We start from the raw sequence: 23,959 nt of genomic DNA, 5'->3' as shown, positions 1-23,959 counted from the left end.
TCCTATTGACTATCTCCAAGCTGATTCTCTCAGCCATGTCCAGGCTACGATGAGCTCATCAAATGCATTATTCATCGGTGTTTCAGTGATTTTTACTTGTAACGTTTCCTTTTATTCTTTTTTCGAGTGTCCCTCTCTTTACTTATGTTACCCATCTGTTCTTACATGTTGTTTACTTTCTCCGTTAGAGCCCTTAGCATGTTCGTCATAGTTATTTTAAATTTCTGTTCTGATAATTCCAATATCTGCTATATCTGAGTCTAGTTCTGATACTTGCTCTCTCTTCAAATAGTTTTTACCTTTTAGCTTGCCTTTTAATTTTTTGTTGAAAGCCAGACATAATCCTACCTAATAATAGACAAATATGCAGATTGACTGTACCTTCGCTATGCCCATGATTGGCCAGGAGGCGCGGGGGCGGCGGGACTCGGGGTGGCCGGGGTAGCTGATTGGGCTGGTTGGATGCTGAGCTGCGTTGCCAGCTGCGGCACGAGCTCAGCGTCTGCGCCATGGCTGTGCTGCGGCACAGAAGGGGCCACTGGGGCAGCGAGCTGAAGTCCCGCCTCGCGGACCATCAAAAGCGGGGGAGCTGAGTGCCTGTCCGCTCAGGCAGCAGGCCTTTCAGAAGCCTCCGCCAGAGGCTTCTGAAAGGCCTGGTGCACCAGCGATCGAAAGGGAAAGCGTGTAAGCTGGGTGCCTGTCCACTCAGGCTGCAGGCCTTTCAGAAGCCTCCACCACGCCTGAGGCTTCTGAAAGGCCTGGTGCACCAGCAATCGAAAGCAAAAGTGTGGGAGCTGGATGCCTTTCCACTCAGGCACCAGGCCTTTCAGAAGCCTCCGGCGCGTGGTGCACCAGCGGACAGGTACCCAGCTTCCCGTGATTGAAAGCGAAAGCGTGTAGGGGACCCTACACGTGCATGATTCAATCATGCACTGGGCCTCTAGTACACTAGATAAAAGGAATTGAGTTAAATAGTGTGAAGTTTTTTGTTAATCTAGCTAAGAGTTAGGCTGTTTAGTGTTTGCTGTAGCTGTAGGTGTCAGAAGCTAAACTCTTCTCTGGTGTCTTTGTTTTTGTCTCCCTGTTGTCTTTGAGTTTCTCTAGATACTCATTAAATAACACCCAAACTTTGCCTACCTCTGTATTTTCTTCTAAGAGTTTTATAGATTAGCTCTTACATTTAGGTCTGTGATCCACTTAACTTAATTCTTGTGGATAATGTGGTGTAGAGATCTAACTTTATTCATTTGCATGTGGATATTCACACTTCAGCACATTTCATTGAAAAGACTATTCTTCCCCTCATTAAATTGTTTTACTAGCCTTCTAAAAAAATCAATTAACTATAAAATATTTATTTTTGGACTTTTAATTCTATTTCATTGATCTGTGTGTCTATATGTATGCTGGCACCATATTTGCATATATATATTAGAAGCCCGGTGCACTAATTTGTACACTGGTGGGGTCCCTCGGCCTGGCCAGCGATTGGGGCTGATTGGGGCCGGCTGGCTGGGGGAGGGACCACGGGAGGTTGGCTGTGGAAGTGCACTGACCACGAGGGGGCAGCTTCTCTGTTGAGCGTTTGCCCCCTGGTGGTCAGTGCGTGTCATAGCTACCGGCTGGTTGTCGGGTCATAACGGTTGCTTAGGCTTTTATATATATACTAGAGGCCCGGTGCACAGGATTCATGCACTGGTGGGGGGCGTGGCCTGCAGGGATTGGCCTGCTGTGGGAGTGCTGCTCATCCTGGTCTGCTGAGTGGCTGTGGACCCGACCTCTGAGCAGCTGCTCCCTGGTCGGGCATCTTCCGTGGAGCCGGAGCATTCGCCTCTCCAGGGGACCCAGGCCCAGGGACACTAGCACTGAGAAGCGGTGGCCACAAACTCGCCTCCCAGCCTCTGGGGTCAGCTCTGCGAGCCTGGCAGCATCCGGAGTCAGCAGGGAGCTAGGAGGTGGAGCCTGGGGTGAGGAGACGACAATCACAGCCTGGGTTCCTGCCCATTGGCCTGGGATTCACAGTGGGAGCAGCCGCTCATCTGGGTCAGCTGAGTGGCGCTCCCACTGTGGTAGCACACTGACCACCAGCGGGAAGCTCTTGTATTGAGCGTCTGCCCCTTGGTGGTCAGTGCATGTCATAGCAACTGGTCGACCAGTTGTTCTGGTCATTCTGTGGTTCAGTTGCTGGGCTTCTATTATATAGGATATGTAGGTAAATTTTTAGAATGAGCGGAAGGGAGAGGGAGAGAGAAACATTGATGTAAAAGTGAAACATTGATCGACTGCCTCCTGTTCTACACTCCCCCTACTGGGGAATTGAGCCTGCAACCCAGCATGTACCCTGGCAACCTTCGGGTGCATGGGATGACGCCCAACCAACTGAGCCACACCTGCCAGGCAGTCTTCACTTTTAAAAGGCATTTATAGCTATAAAGTCCCCTCTAAGCACAGCTTTAGCTACATACCATAAGGTTGGGTATGTTGTGTATTTTCTTTCATTTACATTAATTTCTAATTTTCCTTGTCATTTTTTAAAAAATATATTTTATTGATTTTTTTTCAGAGAGGAAGGGAGAGGGATAGAGAGCTAGAAACATCGATGAGAGAGAAACATCGACCAGCTGCCTCCTGCACACCCCCTACTGGGGATGTGCCCACAACCAATGTACATGCCCTTGACCGGAATCGAACCTGGGACCTTTCAGTCCGCAGGCCGACGCTCTATCCACTGAGCCAAACTGGTTTCGGCCATTTTTGTCTTTGACCATTGATTATTTGGAAGTTCTATTCCCACATATTTGTGAGTCCACTAAATTTCCTTTTGTTGTTGGTTTTAATTTTATTCTATTTGGGGTAGAGAACTACTTTGCTGGATTTCAGTCAATTGAAATGTATCGAGGGGTGTTTGTCACACCCACCACCTCACCAGGCACACTGGCATCTTCCAGACACTCTGCCAACTATGAAGTCTGGTCTGACCCCTAAATTTGTCTCTGAGGACCCAAGCGCCCTAAGTCACCGAGGAGCAGCAGACAGTACAGCAAGCAGCATGGCCATGCCAATTGAGTCTTAGAAAAGGAGGGGCTTGTTGTTTTTTTTTAATAAATCTTTATTGTTCAGATTATTACAATTGTTCCTCTTTTTGTCCACCCCCCCATAGCTCCCCTCCACCCGGTACCTCACCCTCTGCCCTTACCACCCCCCTCCACTGTCCTCATCCATAGGTGTACGATTTTTGTCCAGTCTCTTCCTGCACCCCCACACTCCTTTCCCCCAGAGAATTGTCAGTCCACTCCCTTTCTATGCCCCTGATTCTATTATATTCACCAGTTTATTCTGTTCATCAGATTTTTTATTCACTTGATTTTTTTGATTTGTTGATAGATATGTATTTGTTGTTCATAATTTTTATCTTTACCTTTTTCTTCTTCTTCCTCTTCTTAAAGAATACCTTTCAGCATTTCATAGAATACTGGTTTGGCGGTGATGAGCTCCTTCAGCTTTTTCTTATCTGTGAAGCTCTTTATCTGACCTTCAATTCAGAATGATAGCTTTGCTGGGTAGAGTAATCTTGGTTGTAGGTTCTTGCTATTCATCACTTTGAATATTTCTTGCCACTCCCTTCTGGCCTGCATAGTTTCTGTTGAGAAATCAGCTGACAGTCGTATGGGTGCTCCCTTGTAGGTAACTAAGTGCTTTTCTCTTGCTGCTTTTAATATTCTCTCTTTGTCTTTTGCTCTTGGCATTTTAATTATGATGTGTCTTGGTGTGGTCCTCTTTGTATTCCTTTTGTTTGGGGTTCTCTTCGCTTCCTGGACTTGTAAATCTGTTTCTTTCACCAGGTGGGGGAAGTTTTCGGTCATTATTTCTTCAAATAGATTTTCAGTATCTTGCTCTCTCTCTTCTTCTGGCACCCCCATAATTCGGATGTTGGTACGCTTGAAGTTGTCCCAGAGGCTCCTTACACTATCTTCATATTTTTTTATTCTTTTTTCTTTTTTCTTTTCTGGTTGGGTATTTTTTGCTTCTTTGTATTTCAAATCTTTGACTTGATTCTTGCAATCCTCTAGTCTGCTGTTGGATCTCTGTATTTTATTTTTTATTTCAGTCAGTGTATGCTTAATTTCTAGTTGGTCCTTTTTCATATCCTCGAGGGTCTCACTAAATTTATTGGCCTTTTCTAGAAAATTCTTGAAAAACCTTATAACCATGGTTTTGAACTCTATATCCAGTAGTTTGCTTTCCTCCATTTCTTTCATTTGTGACCTGTTTCTTTGTCTCCGCTTTTTGGCTGCTTCCCTGAGTTGAGAGAGTGGCTTTGTGTGCTAGGTGTCCTATAGGGCCCAGTGGCTCAGCCTCCCCATTTACCTGAGGTGGACACTCTTGGTGCACCCCTTTGTGGGCTGTGTGCACAGTCTTGTAGTTAAGCCTTGATTGCTGTTGGTATCACTGGGAAGAATTGACCTCCAGGCCAATTGGCTGTGAGAATCAGCTGTGTCTACGATGGGAGAACTTCTGTGCTTGAGATACCCTTATGAGACAAGACTTGCTTCAGTGGGGCTTTGGTGCTCACTGAGTCTGCCCCCTGAGTGTGTCTCTTACTGATCTGAGGAGTTGTAATCTGGATGGTCCCACTCTGACCCCTGGGTACACTGGCTCTTGGATCTCCCTGGAGGTACTAATTTAGCCTCTGCCTGAGGCCACCCAGCAGGAGCTACAGAGAGATTCCTCTTTTTTGTTTGGGTTTTGGAGGTGCCCAGATGAGGCCCAGCTGTGAAGCAATGCAAGCTGCTGTGGGGCCTTGGGCCTTCTTTTGGATGTTCTGGGTCTCACTGACTCAGCTGAAGTCTGTTAGGTAAGTTTAGAATTCAAAGGACCAGGCCATTCATATGCAAAAGCCTCTGCGCTCAGCTTGGATGGGGCGGGGTCTCAGGGTGGAGCAAACAGCAATGGCTTCATGGGGCGGGATCTCAGGTCATAGCAAACAGCAATGGCTTCCTGTCAGCCCTGCCCTAAGAGGCCCCGGGTCTCAGTGTCCCATGGTAATGGCTGCAAGCACCTCTGAGAGAAAGCCACCCTCGAGTTTTGCCCACGGCCAGACAGTCCAGTTTCTCCCCGTATGAGTCTGGGTCTCCAGAGTCTCACCCGGAACTGGAGTTCAGAGCAGTTAGGAGCTTTTATCTCCCTCCTGATTGAGAAAGCCAGACACTACTCAGTTGCTAGCCCTCTCCGCACACGCGTGCCTCCGTACCTCTGCCTTCCGCACCTCCTGTGAGTCTCAGTGTGCTTTTCTCTTTCCTTCTAGTTGTAGAATTTCCACTCAGCCATCTTTCCTGTGGTTCTGGATGATGTCCGTTTGTCTTTTAGTTGTAGTTTTGAAATTGTTGTGCAAGGCAGCAGTTCAGGTGTTTACCTATGCCGCCATCTTGGTTTCTCCTCCAGGAGGGGCTTTCTTTCCTTTGCGTCGGAAAGGGTGTTTTCGTGGCTATTTAGATGGCTGCTGTTTTGCTGATGCAAGTCTGGGAAGGTGGCCTGCGCTTTTCCGACAAGGGAGGCTGTGAGGAAGAAACTCTCTCTGGAGCATCTGCTGTCACCAGGATGGTTACTGGGTCATCTTCCTTTCATTAACAAGATAAGCCATCAAATTCACCAGCATCTTGAGCCTATTGCAGTAAGAATGAGCCCACTCTGCGCACCTTGATTCCCTTCATGTGGACTCTGTGTCCTCTTTTGAATCCTCTGCTGCATTTACTGCCTCTGACTCCTCCACCTGGCCAGAGGGTGACGTGGGAGAAACTGCCTCTGCAAATATGTAGAATTTGTTCTGAGCTGTTTGGTATCACTGAACCTTATGTAATAACTTGAGCTATTCACAAGGAATGCCAACAAAATAATGAAAAGGAAACGCTAATGAATGGTGTTAAAAAAGATATCTCCATCTCTACTGTTGGGAAAGTGGGAAGTTTTAAGAAATGTTTATATTTCTATAGAAAACACAAAAGAAATTATTATTCAATATCTCAAATACCTTGTGATTTGCTAAGTATAAAGAATAAAGCGGAAGAATCACTAACGCGCATAAGAAGGTTTCAGCATGTCCAGAGTAATTTTTAACTCTGCCAACAATCTAGACCAAATTGGCAGAGTATTTATTTCAAAAGTAAGCAGAGCCGAAACCGGTTTGGCTCAGTGGATAGAGCGTTGGCCTGCGGACTGAAGGGTCCCAGGTTCGATTTCGGTCAAGGGCATGTACCTTGGTTGCGGGCACATCCCCTGTGGGGGGTGTGCAGGAGGCAGCTGATTAATGTTTCTCTCTCATCAATATTTCTAACTCTCTATCCCTCTCCCTTCCTCTCTGTAAAAAAATCAATAATAATATAATATATATATATATAAAAAGTAAGCAGAGTTGGTTCAGCAATGAATGTTCTGTAAATTAATAAAAAAATTAAACATCAACAACCAAAAAACCCTTTCTGCTTAGGCATTTATATTAATTGCATATTTTCATGCCTGTTTTTGCTCAAAAACATGTTTCTCTATAAAATTCTAAAGCAGCATATGGATTTTGGGAGATTTTTAGAGACCTGTGCCCTTTGGAAACAGCTTATATAATAAAAGTTTGAAAAGGGGTGATACTTTTGAAAGGTTTCTGTGATGAAAGTAGAAAACTACAGTGGAAGATGTATATGTCCTTAAATTGTGTACAAACTGGTGCAACCTTTCGGAGCAGTTTTGAGCATGCTGTATGGGATCAACTTAAGTCATACTTTAATACTTGTTAAGTTTTTAAAGAGTACAGAAGTGATTACCCAAAGTTTCTTTCAGATTAGCATTTTCTTTGTTAGCAATAGGAATAACATTCATTACTCATACAATAAATGTTTGAGATTTTTCTGCGTGCTGTTGTACATAGGGTGATGAAACAAGAGAATGTATACAGTCCCTGTTCTCATAGATTTTATAATTGAATAGGGAAGAAAGATATTAAGAAGCATGTTGAAAGTTAGAATAAGGAAAGTAATAAGAGATAATTTATTGTTATAGGTCCCTGAAGTAGAAATTTTAATATTCTTGTGATATTTTTCTTGTATAATTTTTTCTTTTTCAACAAAATTTTGATCATCTGCTGTGTGTCAAGGCACAGAAAGGAAAGTGTAAATGTTTCTGAGCTCTCCGTAACGTGGTGTGTAGGTAATTTATCATTTCTGTTACTAATTCAGACGAATAACACACAGCTGTAAAAGACTTCACAGTTCACCAAGTATAGACATTGTCTTCTAATGCTTAGGTATTTTAGTAGTATTTTATTGAGTATTTTAATGTCTTGGTATCTTACATTTGGGTAAATTTATCACTTTAATGTGGAAAAGTATAGGTGAGCATGTGTGTAATGAATGTTATCTTGACTGACAAAACTTACCTTATTTCTGATATGCTTATTGGCAGACTGTACAATTAGCTCAACCTTAGATTTATTTGTTCATTCAGCCAACAAACACTTATTGTTAGCCGACAGGAGTTTGCCACCATATAAGCACTGAGGTTCAGCAATAAAAATAGAGTCTCTGCTAAAAAAAGTGCATTAGGATTGTTTTTTAGCCTAAAATATGGTCCCATCTAAGAAAACATTCCGTATGTGCTTGGGAAGAACATGTATTCCGTGCTTTGGGGATAGTGTGCTATAGGATCTCTATTAGATCCGGCTGATTTATATTTCCTTCATAATACTCAGCTTATTCTGTTATTCAAAGTAGGGAATTGAATTATCTGTTACTCTCTTTAGTCTGTCATTTTGCTTCATGTATTTTGGGGTTTTATTGTTAGGTGCAATCTATATATATAAAAGCCAAGTGACTGGGACACCAGGACTATTGGAACGACCAGTTGCTTTGACGCGCACTGCGGCCCCGATTGGCCTGCCCCCCCCATGATCGGGGCAGGGCTGGCCAACCACCTGTTGTCCCCTCCCCCTGGCTGGCCCGGCCTCGATCGGTCCCAATTGGGGCAGGCCAGCCGGACCACATCCATGCATGAATTTGTGCACCGGGCCTCTAGTATATTTATAATTGTTACATCTTTCTGTTAAGTGATACTTTCAAAATGTATATTTATTGATTTCAGAGAGGATGGGGGGAAGAGACAGACATTAATGATGAGAATCATTGACAGTCAACCATTGAGCAACACAGTCTGGGCTTAAGTGATATTTTTTAAATTATAAAATGTTCTTCTCATAACAATTTTAAGGTCTATTTGTTTGATATTACTATAGCCTGCACAGCTTTATTATGGTGGTTGTTTGCATGAGCTGTTATTTTCCATCCTTTTACTTTCAACCTGTTTGTATCTTTGAATCTAAAGTATGTCTTCTGTACAAGACATACAACTGAGTCTTGTTTATTTAATCTAGTCTGACAATCTCTACCTCCTGATTGGATGTTTAATCCATTCATATTTAATGTTATTGATGTGTTATATTTATATATGCATTTCATTTTTTTATGCATGCCATGTCTTTTTTGTTCTTCTGTTCTTCCTTTACTGCTTTCTTTTACATTGTAAAGTGAATATTTTCCAGTGTAACATTTTATTCATTATAATAATGTTTTTCACCTTTTAAAAGTTATTTTATGACTATATGCTTATAGTATACATATAAGGTATTTGAATCTACTTCAGATTTACACTAACTTAATTCCAATGAAATACAGATACATTACTCATATAGCTCTATTCCCTCCCCTTTTTAGTGCTAATATTGTTGTACATATTCTATATATGTTAGAAACCCACTGATGCAATGTTAAAATTTTGTCTTTTAAAGAAGCTAAGACAGTGATGGGCAACCTTTTGAGCTTGGTGTGTCAAACTTCACCAAAAAACTGAGCATAACTCGGGTAGTGTGTCACTTTGAGGAAAAAACATTATTTTGCAAATGTTTCATCCTCAGGAGCAGCAAATGTTTCATCCTTGGCATGCGGCTGCCTCAGCGGCTGCGTGTCATCAGAAATGGCTACGTGTGTCAGTGCTGACACGCATGTCATAGGTTCGCCATCACTGAGCTAAGAAAAGACATCAAGTATATAATTATAGCTTGATGCATTAACCTTCTCATTTACCACTTCCATTTTTGTGTGCATATGTGGATTTGAGGCACCATTTGATGTCACTTGCTTATTCCAATACAGCTTTGCTCCCACCTGCCACATTTGTGCTGTCATTATCAAATATATTACATTTCTATCTTACAGGTCCTATGATACAATTATAAACATGTTGTTTTATATAGTTGTTTTTAAGTCAGTTAAGAGAAGAAAGGTGATAAAATATGCAAAACATTTTGTTTTATAGTGACATAATTACCTTTACCAACATTCCTTTTCTTCCCCCGTGTAGATGAAAGTCCCATGTGGGTGAGTTGCTTTCAGCTTGTTGAACTTCTCTGGTATTTCTTATAATGCAGTTCTGCTAGTAAATTCTTCCAGCTTTCGGTTATTTAAGACTGTCTTTTTGTTATTTTACCTTTATTTTAAAAAGGATTTTGCTTGATTAAAAGTTTTTCCCCCAGTTCTTTAAATCTTCCATCCCATTGCTCACTGGCCTCCATGGTTTCTGATTACAAATTAGCTGTTAATATCATTGGGTTCCTTCGGATGTGATAAGTCTCAAGATTTTCTCTGAGTCTTTGGTTTTTACTACTTTACCGTTGATGTTTCTGGATTTTACTTTGAGTTTGTTGAGCTACTTTGATATGTAGGTCAATGTTTTTTCATCAGACTTGAGAAGTTCTCAACCATTATTTACTTGGATATTTTTTCTGCTTCTTTCTCTCTCTGCTCTCTTTCTGGTACTCTCATTATCCATATATAGATATACTTAATGGTGTCTTAATTTATCTAAGACTTTGTTCGTTTTAGATCATTCTTTTTTCTCTCTGTTCTTCAGATTGCATTAACTGTATTGTTTGATTTTCAGGTTCATGGATTCTTCTGCCAATTCAAATATGCTGTTTTAGTGATTTCATTTCAGTTATTATTCTTTTTTAACTTCAGAATTTCCATTTGGTTCTTTTTTATATTTTTCTCTTTATAGATATTCTTCATTCGATGACACATTGTCATCATGTTTTTCTTTACTTTTTAAAAAAATATCTTATTTTTTATTGATTTCAGAGAAGAAGGGAGAGGGAGAGCTAGAAGCATCAATGATGAGAGAGAATCATTGATTGGCTGCCTTCTGCACGCCCCACTGGGAATCAAGCCCGCAACCTGGGTGTGTGCCCTGACCAGGAATTGAATTGTGACCTCCTGGTTCATAGGTCAACACTCAACCACTGAGCCACTGTGGCGAGGCTTCTTTACTTCTTAAGTATGGTTTCCTTCAGTTATTTAACGTGTTGCTAATTTTGTGTGTTGAGCCCCTTTTTTCCTCTGTGTCTGGTAACTCTTTATTGCTTATTTGCATATATCCTGATTTTTTTGTTGGAAACTGAACATTTTATATAATACTTTTGTAGCAATTCTGGATTCTGATCCCCTGGTTCCTCCCACCCCCTTCATCTTGTTGGGTTTGGTGTGTTTATGTGTTTAGTCTTGGCTGGACTATTTTAGTGACGTCTGTTTGACCCATAGTGTGAAGCCTCTGATGTCATTCCTCCGAGGGTACCGCCTTGGGCATGTGTGCGGTTACCATGGGGTGACTGGCTTTAGGAGTTCTGTTTCTCTGATCTCTCAGGCTGTCAGCCTCTGTCGGTATCACACCCAGCTGGTAGTCTCCACTAATTGCCAGCTGGGTTGCTCTATTGTTTTTAACAAGTTGTTGGGGCATAAATTTCATTAAATTCTGGCCCTTTTACAGAAGCGGTCTCTGAAGCCATTCTTCTTTGAGCCTTGTTCTCACCACAGCGGGGCTCTTCTTGGTGCTCTCTTTTCCTGGTTCTCTCTGTTAAACTCGGGATGGTCTGTTTGTTAGCTTGTTCCTCTCATGGAGGTACCAGCCTCCTTATTTGCTTACCATCACAGCCTTCATTTTTTTGGGACAGTGCCCTTAGGCATGAACTTCCCCATGTTCTGTTTCAAATTATGTCAGAATTGGAAGAGTTTCAGAATTCTCTGTTCTATGTGCTTTTTACCAAAAGTCACTAGAAATTGGGACAATTTTTGAAAACAGCTTGCCTGAATGAGTATATTATGTAGAATGACTTTTTCTGATTCTTTTTAAAAAAAAATTTAAATTTCATAGAGCTTTTGAGTTCTACATGAATATGTGTTAAGTCCAAGTTTGTGCATGTGAAACCATATCTTTTTTCTTAATTTTTAGGCCTGTCCTGGCCAGTGTGGCTCAGTTGGTTGGGCAGAGATGAGAGAGAATCATTGCACCAAAAGGTCACCTGTTTGATTCCCAGTCAGGGAACATGCCCAGGTTGTGGGTTTAATCCTGGATTAGAGTGCATGCTGAAGGCAATTGATTGATGTTCCTCTCTCCCTCTCTCTCTCTCCCTCCCCCTCTCCCTCTCCCTCTTCCTCTCCTTCTCCCTCTCCATCTCCTTCTCCCTCTAAAATAAATAAAAACATACTTAAAAAAATTTTAGCCATAAAATGCATCTTTGATAACTTTTATTCCTTTTTCTCTCTTCCACATGAACTTTATTATCATCATTTGAAATTATAATTTTTTTCTAATCATGAAGTTTCAGTTTCTGGAAATAAAAATTATTGCTAGTAGGAAATAGTAAAAAGTTAAGCCTTAGTGAAAAAAATAGGGTCATTGGCTCTGAAAATATACCCATGACCATCTTTAAATACTTTTAGACCTAATAAAATCAAATCATGAAGATATTACATTAAATGACAAGAATACCTATGTCATTTTGTACATCTTGTGTAACAGGTGCTATCAATTAATTCCCACTTATTATTCCCCTGCTCCCTAGAAGGTTTTATGAACCCACTTTTCTGCTGTTCAGTCGATGCTTTAAGTGTGCTATGCTCTGTTGCAGAGAAGATGGACTTTGAGAGGCAATTTTTTTCTGTATCTGGTTCAGAATCTCTCCTTTAAATTTATGATGTATGTTGTTAACTCCTGCCTCCATTCTGTTGTCTCAGAAATGTAAGGTGTTTCAGATGCTTGAGTGTGGAAACGCTTTGGGCAACTTTTCTTGATTCTGCTTAGTTTGGTGAATGGGAGATTTTTCACCTTCTCTTCGTTCAGCCCAAGTTCAGCCCATCAGGCCCCTTCAATTTTAAGGCATAAATGTACTGTGGCAGCTCCCTGTCTTCCTGCAGTTGTAAGGGTGTGATTCTAAGGCATAAATGTACTTGCACTCAATTTTCAGCATCCTTCTGTAGCTCTATTGCTATGGAGACTCCTGATCTACCTTCAGCTTTACCTCAAATTTTTATCCCCTGTTCTTGGTTTCCACTTTTTCAAATTATCCTCAACAGGATAATTGACTGCAGTTGATGTGTTTTGTTTTTTATCCTCACCTGAGGATATGTTTTTATTGATATATATATATATATTTTTTTTATTGATATATATATATATTATTGATATTGATATATATATTTTTATTGATATATATATATATATTATTTATATTATATATTTTTTAGAGAGAGAGAAACATACATTGATGTGAGAGAGAAACATTGATCAGTTGCCTCCTGCACGTGCCCCAATTGGGGATCGAACCTGCAACCTTTTAATGTATGGGACAATGCTCCAATCATCTGAGCCACCCAGCCAGGGCAGTTCGTGTACTTTAAAAGTACACAGAAGTAACTGAATACTGGGCTTTGGTGTGAAAGAGATTCGTAGCCATGAAAGATTACTATAAAATAGTTTTAATGGATATCTGTATTGAACGCTTGTAAAAAACAACAGCAAACCAACAATATAAAAGTGAAGGTCTCCCTGTAATCCCGCCCCCAAATATAAACACTATCAAAGTAATGTACCTTTTTGTGGCCGCCCTGCAGGAGCCTGTGGTGTGGCCCTGGTGCCTCCCGGGGGAGCGGCAGCAAGCTCCAGGGCCGTCCTGTTCACTGTGGGGTCTCCTCCACACAGCGCCACGGCCCCCACTCGGACCCACACGGTCCTTCGACCAAGGACAACCTCAGGTGAAGAATCGCCTTCTGTAGTCTCTGTCTCGTGCTTGGCGTACAGTGTTGTGAGAATGACGTAATAGTGTGACTTAGATAGCTAAGTCACTGAGCCTCTCTGGAATTCAGTTTCTTTTTCCGATGACATGGAAATAACTATTATCTTTACCTTAAAGGGTTATAAGAAATAAATGAGGCAATATTTGTGAAAAAAACCTTTATGAAGTAAAAGTACTGTATTATATACTTATATAACTGTGGTTATACTGAAGGCTGGTTTTAGCGCAGCCAGGAAAGGTTTTGAGAATGACAGGTGGTTTATCTTTGTTTTGTGTATTTCAAAACCTAATTTTCCCTTTTTTTCCCTTTATACTTTGGGTCCCAATCTTGACACTTAATCCTACATTTAGACAGGATATTAGATTGGTGTTATCCTTTATGCTCTATAAACAGGTTATTAATACCAACACTGGAGAGAACATTTAGATGGGACTTGAAACGAGCTGTCATTTGCCATTACAGGATTGCTCCTTGTGTCCTTCAAGTTCTCGCATGCTAAATAAGTCACGAAGCAAGACTCAGTAGGTTAATAATCAAAGGATATGAACAGACAAGAGAGCAAGTAGAGCTGATCATCTTGTTTTTAAGATTGAAAAAGTATTAATAATAAGCTTTCATTCTAAGAAAGGAACATTAGATGCCTATTAACTCAGCCGGCGTTTAGAGCAGGCTTCCAGGGCTGTGTGGTTAGCGGGCTCTGTGCTGACTCCCAGCTGCTGCAGAGAGTGGTGGCAGTTCTTACAAAGCTGTTAAATGTTTATGATATTTGCTCTATGGTAATCACATTCCTGTTTATCATACCTCTTTGGAGCATTAATCACAAGTAAATTACTGCAAAGAAGGGGAAATTTAGATTTTATTAGTGTTATTTGTGATATTAAAAGATCAGAAACAGTATAAATGCTTTCAGATAAGCATTATGTATATAAATTTAATTAACAACTATTGCATCCACTGAGTTTTATAATTATGAAAATGTGGAGAAACAGGAAGAAATGTATATGCTATAAATTTGTTTAAAACAATATTTAAAAAGTAGCTATGATGACCTCTATAAGATACACATAATGACAAGGTGTAAAGGTTGACATGGCAAAATAAAAGCTATTCGTGTGTTTCAGTAGGATCAGTGCTTCTCGTTGCGTGTTTCCTGTGTTTCTCTGGCAGTGCGAGCCGGCCTGAGGGCCGTGCACTCCTGCCCACTGAGCCGCCGTGTCTTGTCTCCTGCAGTGGTCTCCAGCAGCTCGGGGGGCTCCCTGTGCACCGCAAGCAGCCGCGTGTGTGTGGGCTCCCCACCTGGGCCATGCTGGGGGCCATCCCCTCCGGGAACAGAGGCAGCCCCCAGCCTGAGATACACGCCTTATGGGGCTTCGCCCCCCAGCCTGGAGGGGCTCATCACCTTTGAAGCGCCTGAGCTGCCGGAGGAGACACTAATGGAGGTAGGGAAGAGAATCGGATTCTGAAGTTTTCTTCTCTGAAACTGACTTTTTCCATTTGAAAAACATCGCTGAGATATTTTCAGAATAATGTTGACCATGGCACTCATCCATAGTAAGCTTTGGTTGATTTTGTGTTCTTAATTTTTTAATCTGAAGTTTATTTACTACTTACAGGACTTCTGAAGTATGTTTCTCCTAAAACCATAGCTTTTTATTCTTAAAGCTGCTTTTTCTTCATAAGATAAAAGTAACACACTTAAAGTCAGGTTTTAAAAAAATAAACCATGAGGCAGGTGAGTTACTAACATTGGAAAGTAACCCTGCCAAGCAGACTGGTGCTCAGTGAGGTTTGTAGGGCAGCATTGTGTCTCCATGGACCCAGCTCTGCGGGAAAAGCACGCCGTGATCGCAAGCTTGCTGAGCACCATCCAGAAAAGAGGTGCGTTTTGTGATGCAGAGACCACCTCCCCCACTGGGCTCCGGGGCAGCGTTCGGGCTGTGCTGGTCTGTCCCTGAGGGCAGTGCCAGCTTCGCCTGTATTCAGTCTACAATGGCTCGTCCTCTGGACCAGCTGAAGAAGAAACTTCCTCTCAGTGCTGGGCCTCTAACACTCCCATTTGTGTGAATGGGAATTACATATTTCACATAACACTGCACACAAAGCTTTGGGAGTGATCTTGCGGCAGGGTTTGTAGTGATTTTGAAAACGTGTAATACAATCTGAGACTGGCAAAGCAATCTTCAGAGGTTTTTCCATCGCCATCAACTTTGACGTAAATTGTGCCCGCCGTGTGTGGGACGTCATGGGTGTGTGTCTGTGTTGGAGCACACGGTCCAGGTGCTGGCATGGAGCGGACTTTCAGGAGTCGATTGGGTCATGCTCTTGTCTCTAGGAAAACGATTCTCTGGGAGAGGAAGAGACTTAGTCTTATTTCAGATTTGAAAATGTATTTATAAGTAAAAATCAATCTAACAACATTAACTTTGAAACCCACTTTCCCTGCGTGCTATTGTGTATCTGTGCTTCCCTCTCTAACGGAAAAGGTCACAGAGGTTCAGAGCTTTGGTGTTAGGAGCCGCTGTTAACTTGAAAACCACCAGAAGTCAAGTTATAAGTCAGTAGCATTCACTGAACCATCAAGAAGAACGGTTTCCTGTGCAGAATATCCTTGCAATCTTGGTACCTATTTTGTCATGGTTTTGTCTCGTGTATAGGGATTGAATCATTTGGTGTTTCATTTTCTGGTAAAAGCACGGTGACTTCGTATCTTTGAAGCTAAGTTTTGTGGGCGCTCAGATATACACACAAACGTGCTCACATCCACATTTGGTTTATTTGTGTCTATATTCTCACTAGTTTCCTGGAATTTAAAAATGTCCATCTCCTTTGCTCATTCTGATGTTCGTAAGTGTAGAAAGTGTCAGCAGTGCTGTGGCTTACACAGAGGTGAGCACGCACCTCTTCTTAACCTAAGAGTTTCTAAGACAAGCTGGCTTTGCTGCAGCGAGAACACACAGACACCTTGCGCCACCTGAACATGATGCTGACGTTCACGGAGTGTGTGCTGGACCTGACTGCGGCGCGGGGCGGCCTCCCGGAGCTGTGCTCGTCCGCCGTCTCCTTGTACCAGGTCCAGGAGAGTGTGCTTGTGGACCAGATCAGCCAGCTGAGCAAGGACTGGGGGTAGGTGCCCTTTGGATTTATTCCCATGTTCTGGAGCTTTCTGTAGTCCTGTCTGAGAGGGAGGCCTGCTATTGCTGAAGGTCCCATCTCACTGAGTCACCTTGTCCTGCTAGGCTCCACCGCAGGAGCCAAGACTTGAGGCTCTGCACCCTTAGTGTTGCCTTTTCCCTGTAAATTATATTGTTGAAGGTACTGATGATAAGAGAGCATACTGATTTTTATCTGAGTGTATCGTTATATTCAAAGTACACACATCTTTTTCCACGCCGAAACTTTGCCCTTCGGAGTCCTATGTGCATTAAAAATGTCCTGGCGCGTGCCTTCCCGTGGAGGGCTGTTGTAATGGTGCTGGGACGTGCAGAGCTCGTCTGGCGGCTCGCAGGCTAACGCTCACTTGCCTTCTGTGCAGGCGGGTGGAGCAGCTGGTGCTGTACATGAAAGCGGCCCAGCTGCTGGCGGCGTCGCTGCATCTTGCTAAAGCCCAGATCAAGGCTGGGAAGCTGAGCCCGTCCTCGGCGGTGAAACAAGGTATGGGTGGCGCGCTGGGGCTGCCCCTCCCCGTGACTCCGGGCGGGTTGTGGGTGAGGAATCAGTTACTAAATATTCTGACATGGCAGAAGGTGCCGGCTTTTCTGTTTTTGTTTTTGCCATTTAACTGATACGGAGAGCAGTCAGAAGCGCTTTATCTCCATCCTCTCACGGAAAGAGAGCATAAGAACCTTCAGTCATTTTTTAAACGATCGTTTAGTGCCACTTAAATCAACAGGACAGGTGCATGTCACTGCGATTTTATCTCTGGAGGAAAGTTAAAATTCATTCTTTTTCAGTTGTCAAAAATCTGAATGAACGATACAAATTGTGCATCACCATGTGCAAGAAGCTCACAGAGAAGCTGAACCGCTTCTTCTCCGACAAACAGAGGTTTATCGATGAGGTGAACAGCGTCGCTGCGGAGAAGCTCATCTATAACTGCGCCGTGGAAATGGTAAGCCTCGTTAGGCTCTGCCGGGCACTGTCGCTCGTCTGGAAGAGGGTCTTCTGAATCGAATGCCTGCTTGACATTATCCAGCCCGTTAAAAAGGGCTTATGCCCCACCACTGCCAAGTCCCAAGTATTGTGCTCACCTCTTAGTAACCTTGAACTTAATGTTGAAGTAACACATTAAGTCATGTTACCACATTTGGTAACAGTCCATTATTCCTCTTTAAAATTGCTAATAGCATGATCTGATCATCCCACAGTTTGCATCCTGAGGCTTTTAGTGGCTCTGTTTCTGCATTTTCCCCAGTATAAGAAATTGTGGCTTGATAAACATTAGAAAAAATACTGCTGTTAATCCATAGAAATGCATGTGCTCAGATTCCTTACTTATAGACACAATGTAAAATCTGCTTTACAGTTGGGAAGAATTTGTCTTCTGACTCATGGGGGAAACTGCTCTAAATGCAGATGAAATTAGGGACTGTTACAGGATAGTGCTAAACCTGGCTGCCACGGCTCAGTGGTTGAGCATTGACCTATGAACCAGGAGGTGACAGTTTGATTCCTGATTAGGGCACATGCCTGGGTTGCAGGCTCCATCCCCAATAGTGGGTGTGCAGAAGGAAGCCAATCAATGATTCTCTCTCATCATTGATGTTTCCCTCCCTCCCTCTCTCTTTCTCTCTCTCTCTCTCTCTCTCTCTCTCTCTCTCTCTCCTTCTTCTTCTCTGAAATCAATAAAAATATAGTTTAAGGGGGGAAAAATTGATTGTTGACTGAGCTTATTTTTACCACATTAACATAACAGACCTCCATTCTTCCCCTCAAATTTGTTTACTTTGCATTGCACTGTTCTAGTATATCCTTGGACTTAACTTTGAAAGCCGTTATAATAAAAAGTCATACGAAAATAACTTTGGAATATAAACTTTTGGCGTGAATAACGTGTTGCATCACTCTACACTGAATTAAGACTTCACACGATATTTCGTTATAGAAGTTGAGCCAGGGAAATGCCCTCTCTGAGGGAATGCTGTGCTCCTTCTCTCCGATAGTAAGAGCCATGTGACTTGAACAAGTCCCTCCCTTTGCCCTGGATGCTTAGCAAGCTTAGAGCTATTACCATGTATTTCTTCTCCCTTTTCCTGGCTCTGATTTTCTGTATGCGTTGTATTTATCTTACTGTAAGTAGCTTTAAGTTAAGTTTTGATGGAGACAGTGCATATTGACAAGTAAATTAGGATACTGGGTTACTGACAGTCCAGGCGTTTAATAATGAGAGAGAAAATCCCAATGCTGTTGGGAAAACGCATAGCCCTGTGAATAAGTCTGCTGTCCCCTATTTATGGCAAGCCCCTCCTCACCTCCCCGTCACCTGGCTGACTCCTACTGCTTCGCTGTGACTTGGCCTGAGCATCACTTCATGGCAGCTTTCCCTGACCTCTTCCTCCTGTCGTCATGTGGGGTGCACTCCATACGTGTCCTGTGCCACCTGGGGCTTCCTCCCAGAACACCATGTATCCTGGGAATCAGAATGGCATGGCATGTCCTGCAGGCCTCTGTCCCACACCGGGAGCTCTTCTTCCTCGTGTGCCCAGTGCCTGGCACTGTGTGGGTGCTCACACAATCTCTCTGAAGAAGTGAGTGACTCTACCAGATAATAGTTTAAAAGAAGAAGCTGAGAAATTACTTTTAACATTACTTGTTTTATTGTAACAAAATCTACTTTAATGAAATGCCAGGTTACCCTAGTATGAACGTGTATATTTAAAATAAACTCTGTAGTGACGCTGAAGAAGGGCCAGTTTGGAAGTACAAATTCCTGTGCGTCACGAATGTCTGAGGACAAGAAGGCTGTGTTTGCATACAGAATAACTCTTTTGTTAGGAAGCTCCTTTTTTTTTTTTAGAATGGAAGAGAGAGGGCAAGTCAGAGAGAAGCATGGATGTGAGAGAAGCACATCTATTGGTTGCCTCTTACACCAGCCCCGACCAGGGCCCGGGCCAGGGAGGAGCCTGCACCCGAGGTGCATGCTCTTGACTGGAATCGAACCCAGGGCCCTTCAGTCCATAGGCTGACGCTCTGTCCACTGAGCCAGACCAGCTAGGGCAGGAAGCTCCTTTTTGCAATTGCTCATCTGATGAGTCTTTTAAGCGTTACATGGTTTGGTAGATGGTATTAATTTTAGATAGCCTCCCTTAGAGCCACATTGCCCAGACGGGGGTGCATTGTCTTGGAAAAGCTGGCTCTTCTGGTCTTGTTTCTGCGCAGGTGCAGTCTGCGGCCCTGGACGAGATGTTTCAGCAGACGGAGGACATTGCGTACCGCTATCACAAGGCGGCCCTCCTCCTGGAAGGCCTGACCAAGATCCTCCAGGACCCTGCGGATGTGGAAAACGTGCAGAAGTGTAAGTTGACTTAGTGGTGTGTCTGCCATGGGCCTATTAGGAAGGGCTTAGAGTTTGGAGTCATGCTGCCGGGGTCTGAGTGGTGGTTTTCCACTCGTGGGCAAATCACTTAGTCTTTCTGTGGCCTCATTTTCTTCTGAAAGATAAAGGAGCAGAGCTGTGTGAGGCTCAGAGACGATGCTTGTGAAGTGCTGATGCTTCTGCTGTTAGCCTAGGTTTCCCCTCCGCATGGCTGTGCTGGTGGGTGTGTGTCTGCGTGTGCAGAACACTATGTTTTTATTATTATACTAGAGGCCCGGTGCACGAAATTCGTGCATGGGGGTTGTGTCCCTCAGCCCAGCCTGCACCCTCTCCAATCTGGGACCCCTCGAGGGATATCCGACTACCCGTTTAGGCCCGATCCTACGGTAGGATCGGGCCTAAATGGGCAGTCAGACATCCCTCTCACAGTCCAGGACTGCTGGCTCCCAACTGCTTGCCTGCCTGCCTTCCTGATTGCCCCTAACTGCTTCTGCCTGCCAGCCTGATCACCCTCTAACCACTCCCCTGCCAGCCTGATTGATGCCTAACTGCTTTCCTGCCAGCCTGTTTGCCCTAACTACTCTCCCCTGCAGGCCTGGTCACCACTAACTGTCCTCCCCTGCAGGCCTGGTTACCCCTAACTGCCCTCCACTGCAGGCCTGGTCACCCCTAACTGCCCTCCACTGCAGGCCTGGTCCCCCGCAACTGCTCTCCCTTGCAGGCCTGGGTCCCCCGCAACTGCACTTCCCTGTAGGCCTGGTCACCCCTAACTTCCCTCCTCTACCAGCCTGGTTGCCCCAACTGCCCTCCCCTGCAGGCCTCATTGCCCCCAACTGCCCTCCCCTGCCAGCCTGGTTACCCCTAACTGCCCTCCCTTGCTGGCCGGTTCACCCACAACTGCCCTCCCCTGCTGGCCATTTTGTGGTGGCCATCTTGTGTTCACATAGGGGCAGCCATCTTTGACCACATGGGGGCGGCCATCTTGTGTGTTGGAGTGATGGTCAATTTGCGTATTACCTCTTTATTATATAGGACTAGTAGCCCATTTGCAGGAAGAATCCTGCAAGCAGCCGCTGCGGCCAGCCGCGTGCGCTGCCGCTGCCGCCGCCATTGCGGCCGCAGCGCCTGCACCTGCGCGCCGCTGCTGCCCGCCCTGCTCTGCCCCGCTCCGCCCTGCCTGGGCTTTCCCTCTGGCAGCCACCTTGCTTTCCGCTTTTCCTCCCTCTTCCTTCTAAGTTGTCTTCAGTCTTCACTCCTCCCTCCCTCAGTGTATGTAAATTAACTGCTATCTTTGTTGGGTAATTTGCATACTCGCCCTGATTGGCTGGTGGGCGTGGTGAAGGTGCGGTCAATTTGCATATTACTGTTTTATTAGGATAATAATACATGCAATTATTTTAAGCCTTGTGGGCTTAGTGACTGAAGAATCCCAAGACCCTATGTACTGCGTATTTGGTGTAGATAGCAGAGTGGAGGTTGGTAGGATGCCAGGATGGCAGCATATGTCACTTGTCACATATAAGCACAGTGATCTGGGTTTTGAGGTGGAGGTGGTGGGCCCACTGGAGTGCATGTGGTCGTACCACATTTTGAGGAGCTACAAGGGATGGAAGTTGTAAAAATTACTTGCAATTGTGAGCAAGCCTTCAGTTAAAATCTAAATGTCCTTTATTTAACATCCTAATCTAAATTTTACCAATGTGCAGTACTAAACTTCAAATCATATCTGAACAATTACCAGGCAGAAAGAAAAAAAACTATTCAGAATTGTTAACCTTGGGCTAAAACAGAACAGAGATGAGGCTGTGGGTAGAGAGTTAGTGATTTTCTGTTAGTTTTTCTTTCCTTGGTTTTGAATAGAAACGATCTTCATTGTGACTGACTTTGTTTTGTTTCTAGATAAATCTAGTATCGAAAGAAGGCTGTCGGCGCTCTGCGGCAGCTCGCCCACGCCCTGAGCAGCAGCAGGTGTCCCAGGCCTGGTCTGGGCCTGGTCACTACCAAAGACGAGCAGTGGTTTCAGAACGACGACGACATGTTTGTAGGAAACCTGCCTTATTGGAAAGTCACGCCTTTTCTTTTCTCTGTAGAAGCAGAAGCAAGAGCATTTCACTCGGCTCTGTTTGAACTTGGTAAATAAATGTACCTTAGAACTAGAATTATTAGTACATTTATTCTTAAGGACAATTAAGATGGAACAAAACGAGTAGCTCTTCGCTCAGTTCACCAGAGCAGTGTGTGGAATTCCACGTGTCGACTGGTGTAAGTACACATCGACATCGTCCAGGAGCTTGATACTGGGGTATGTTGTCTGAGTCTGAGCATGACCCTTAAACAGCTCAGGAAGAAACAGCTTAAGGAGATGTGGAAGATGGCTCTTAAAAGGAATTGTGAACTCTTCAATTTCATCTAATGTGGACACTTGTTTATTGTTAATCTTCCCAAATCTTTCATATATTGCACTAATTTATTAAAACAACTCTGTATTGGATTTTGCAATCTAAAACTAACTGAGGCACAATGGACTTGTTTGAAAAATACTTTACTTGATTGTACACACACACCCTTTCCAGAATCACATGTAATTGCTAGTAGACGTTTCAGTGGTAAGAACCTGTGTTCAGGTGAACCTTGCGTGTGTTTAACCTCTTCATCTGCACCCCAGGTTTTCTCCGTGATGTTTTTGAGTTGCAGCTGTTGGCCTTTGGTTGCATTCTTTATTGTGCATGCGGAATGTGCAGTGATGGCTGGGACTTCTTGGCTTCCTAACAGCTGGTTTATTGGGCAGTATTAGAAAAAAATGTCAATCAAGGGATACCGTCTAGAATTCTAACAGGGCCAAGTCATGTTGGGGATCCAAGGCTTATCAATGATGGGGGGTGCCTACATGAAATTAGTGAGAAGTGAGGTTTGTTTTCTCTTAGGAAAACGGCAGCTCTGTAGCCTAATACGTGTTTTTCATGTTAATCCTGACAGTTTACCAAATAGCTGGTTATGGGGAAGGTGGCGGTTAACATCCCTCCAGAAATGGTTCCTACCTTGTACATTATTTGGTTTCTTTTATTTACCTGCTTGAATACTTGAATAAACCACTCTCCAGTTTTAATCCTTTTATCTTAATCCTTTTAGATAATAAATTTGAACTGACAAATTGCACAGGAGCTCTTTGGCATTAATCTAATTTAGTGACATGATAAAAACAAAAAACAAGGCTTCCCTTTACTGGGACGAAGTAATGTAATTTACTTATTTTCTGTATGAAATTCCAGCAGTTAATTTGAACACTTATTTATATGATGTTTGTATTCTTAGGTCTTTAATACAGTGTTTCTACCTCTCATTTGTAATTGCATGCATTATTCTTGAAACTAGGTAAAATTCACTGAATTGTTGTATAATAAATAGCCTTTTATTATTGCCTGTACAGATGTAAATTAAGGTAAAATAAACCGGACAGAGTCTTTCTAGGGTAAAGCTGGGTCCATTTTCCATGCTCTTCGAGCCAGGTCGTTCCTTAGTGAGCTTGGAGACTTGGTCATGAGTACCCTTTCCCCCGCCCCAGGAGTTCAAGCTCAGGGACTGTCCCGTGGCTGCCAGGAACACAGCCTGGAGAAGCCGCTGCCCCCGCAGGGCTCTGGGCACCAGTGCGATGATGCTCCTGTTGTGGGGTTTGTCCCAGCGGACCCTCTGAGGGGCGGTCATTCTCCCCTTTCTCCTCCAGTGGTTTGGAGCAGAGGCTGAAACAGGTGCGCAGTGGGCGAATGGTTGGTCTGAAGTCCGGTCACTAAGAAGGCCACGCTGTGCTCTCTGGCTCCCGTGTTCTCTCTTCCTCTTGTGTGACGAAGGGTTATGGGAGGTGGTATTGGTGAAACTGAAGTCTGAGCAGCAGAGATCAAACTGTAAATTCATCAATAATGGTTCTGATTATATTTCCATTATCAAGGCTAATTGTTTTAAGAGATTTTTGCCTTGATTATAGCAATAATAAACAAAGACTTTATGTTTCCATGAGTATTCTTTAATTTCATGTCATCTATTTCATGACGTAGAAATTGACAGCTCAGACATTCATGGTTGACACGTATATTCGGGCCATTACCTGGGAAGCTATTGACCACACACATGTAAATCAGAGAATTGCTAATGGGCTCTTCCTCCTGTGAGAACTTGCCTCTACGCCCTGGGCTGGACCCGATGGTTCCCACAGTCACATGCTCCCTTCTCCCCGCCCAGAGGGATCAGCAGGGCAGCCAGTTGGAGA

The 23,959-nt window shown here is 43.5% G+C and overlaps 1 protein-coding gene across 2 annotated transcripts in view; it reads left to right on the top strand.

Moving 5' to 3' along the window:
• ULK2 (unc-51 like autophagy activating kinase 2) overlaps positions 1 to 23,709 on the top strand; it is a 129,180-nt gene extending 105,471 nt beyond the window's left edge. Inside the window, exons 21-27 of one of the 2 annotated variants that reach the window (XM_054709923.1) lie at positions 12,984 to 13,124; positions 14,397 to 14,605; positions 16,111 to 16,289; positions 16,699 to 16,817; positions 17,117 to 17,274; positions 19,542 to 19,677; positions 21,598 to 23,709. In XM_054709923.1, coding sequence (XP_054565898.1) covers positions 12,984 to 13,124; positions 14,397 to 14,605; positions 16,111 to 16,289; positions 16,699 to 16,817; positions 17,117 to 17,274; positions 19,542 to 19,677; positions 21,598 to 21,656 — 1,001 coding nt within the window. In that variant the 3' untranslated portion in view covers positions 21,657 to 23,709. The remainder of the gene's footprint in view (positions 1 to 12,983; positions 13,125 to 14,396; positions 14,606 to 16,110; positions 16,290 to 16,698; positions 16,818 to 17,116; positions 17,275 to 19,541; positions 19,678 to 21,597) is intronic. The other variant, XM_054709924.1, reaches the window with a different exon arrangement.
• The last annotated feature ends 250 nt before the right edge of the window (positions 23,710 to 23,959 follow it).

This window comes from Eptesicus fuscus, chromosome 20 (assembly GCF_027574615.1).
Source record: "Eptesicus fuscus isolate TK198812 chromosome 20, DD_ASM_mEF_20220401, whole genome shotgun sequence".
NCBI classification, from domain to species: domain Eukaryota; kingdom Metazoa; phylum Chordata; class Mammalia; order Chiroptera; family Vespertilionidae; genus Eptesicus; species Eptesicus fuscus.
This window is presented reverse-complemented; position numbering and strand designations above follow the sequence as displayed.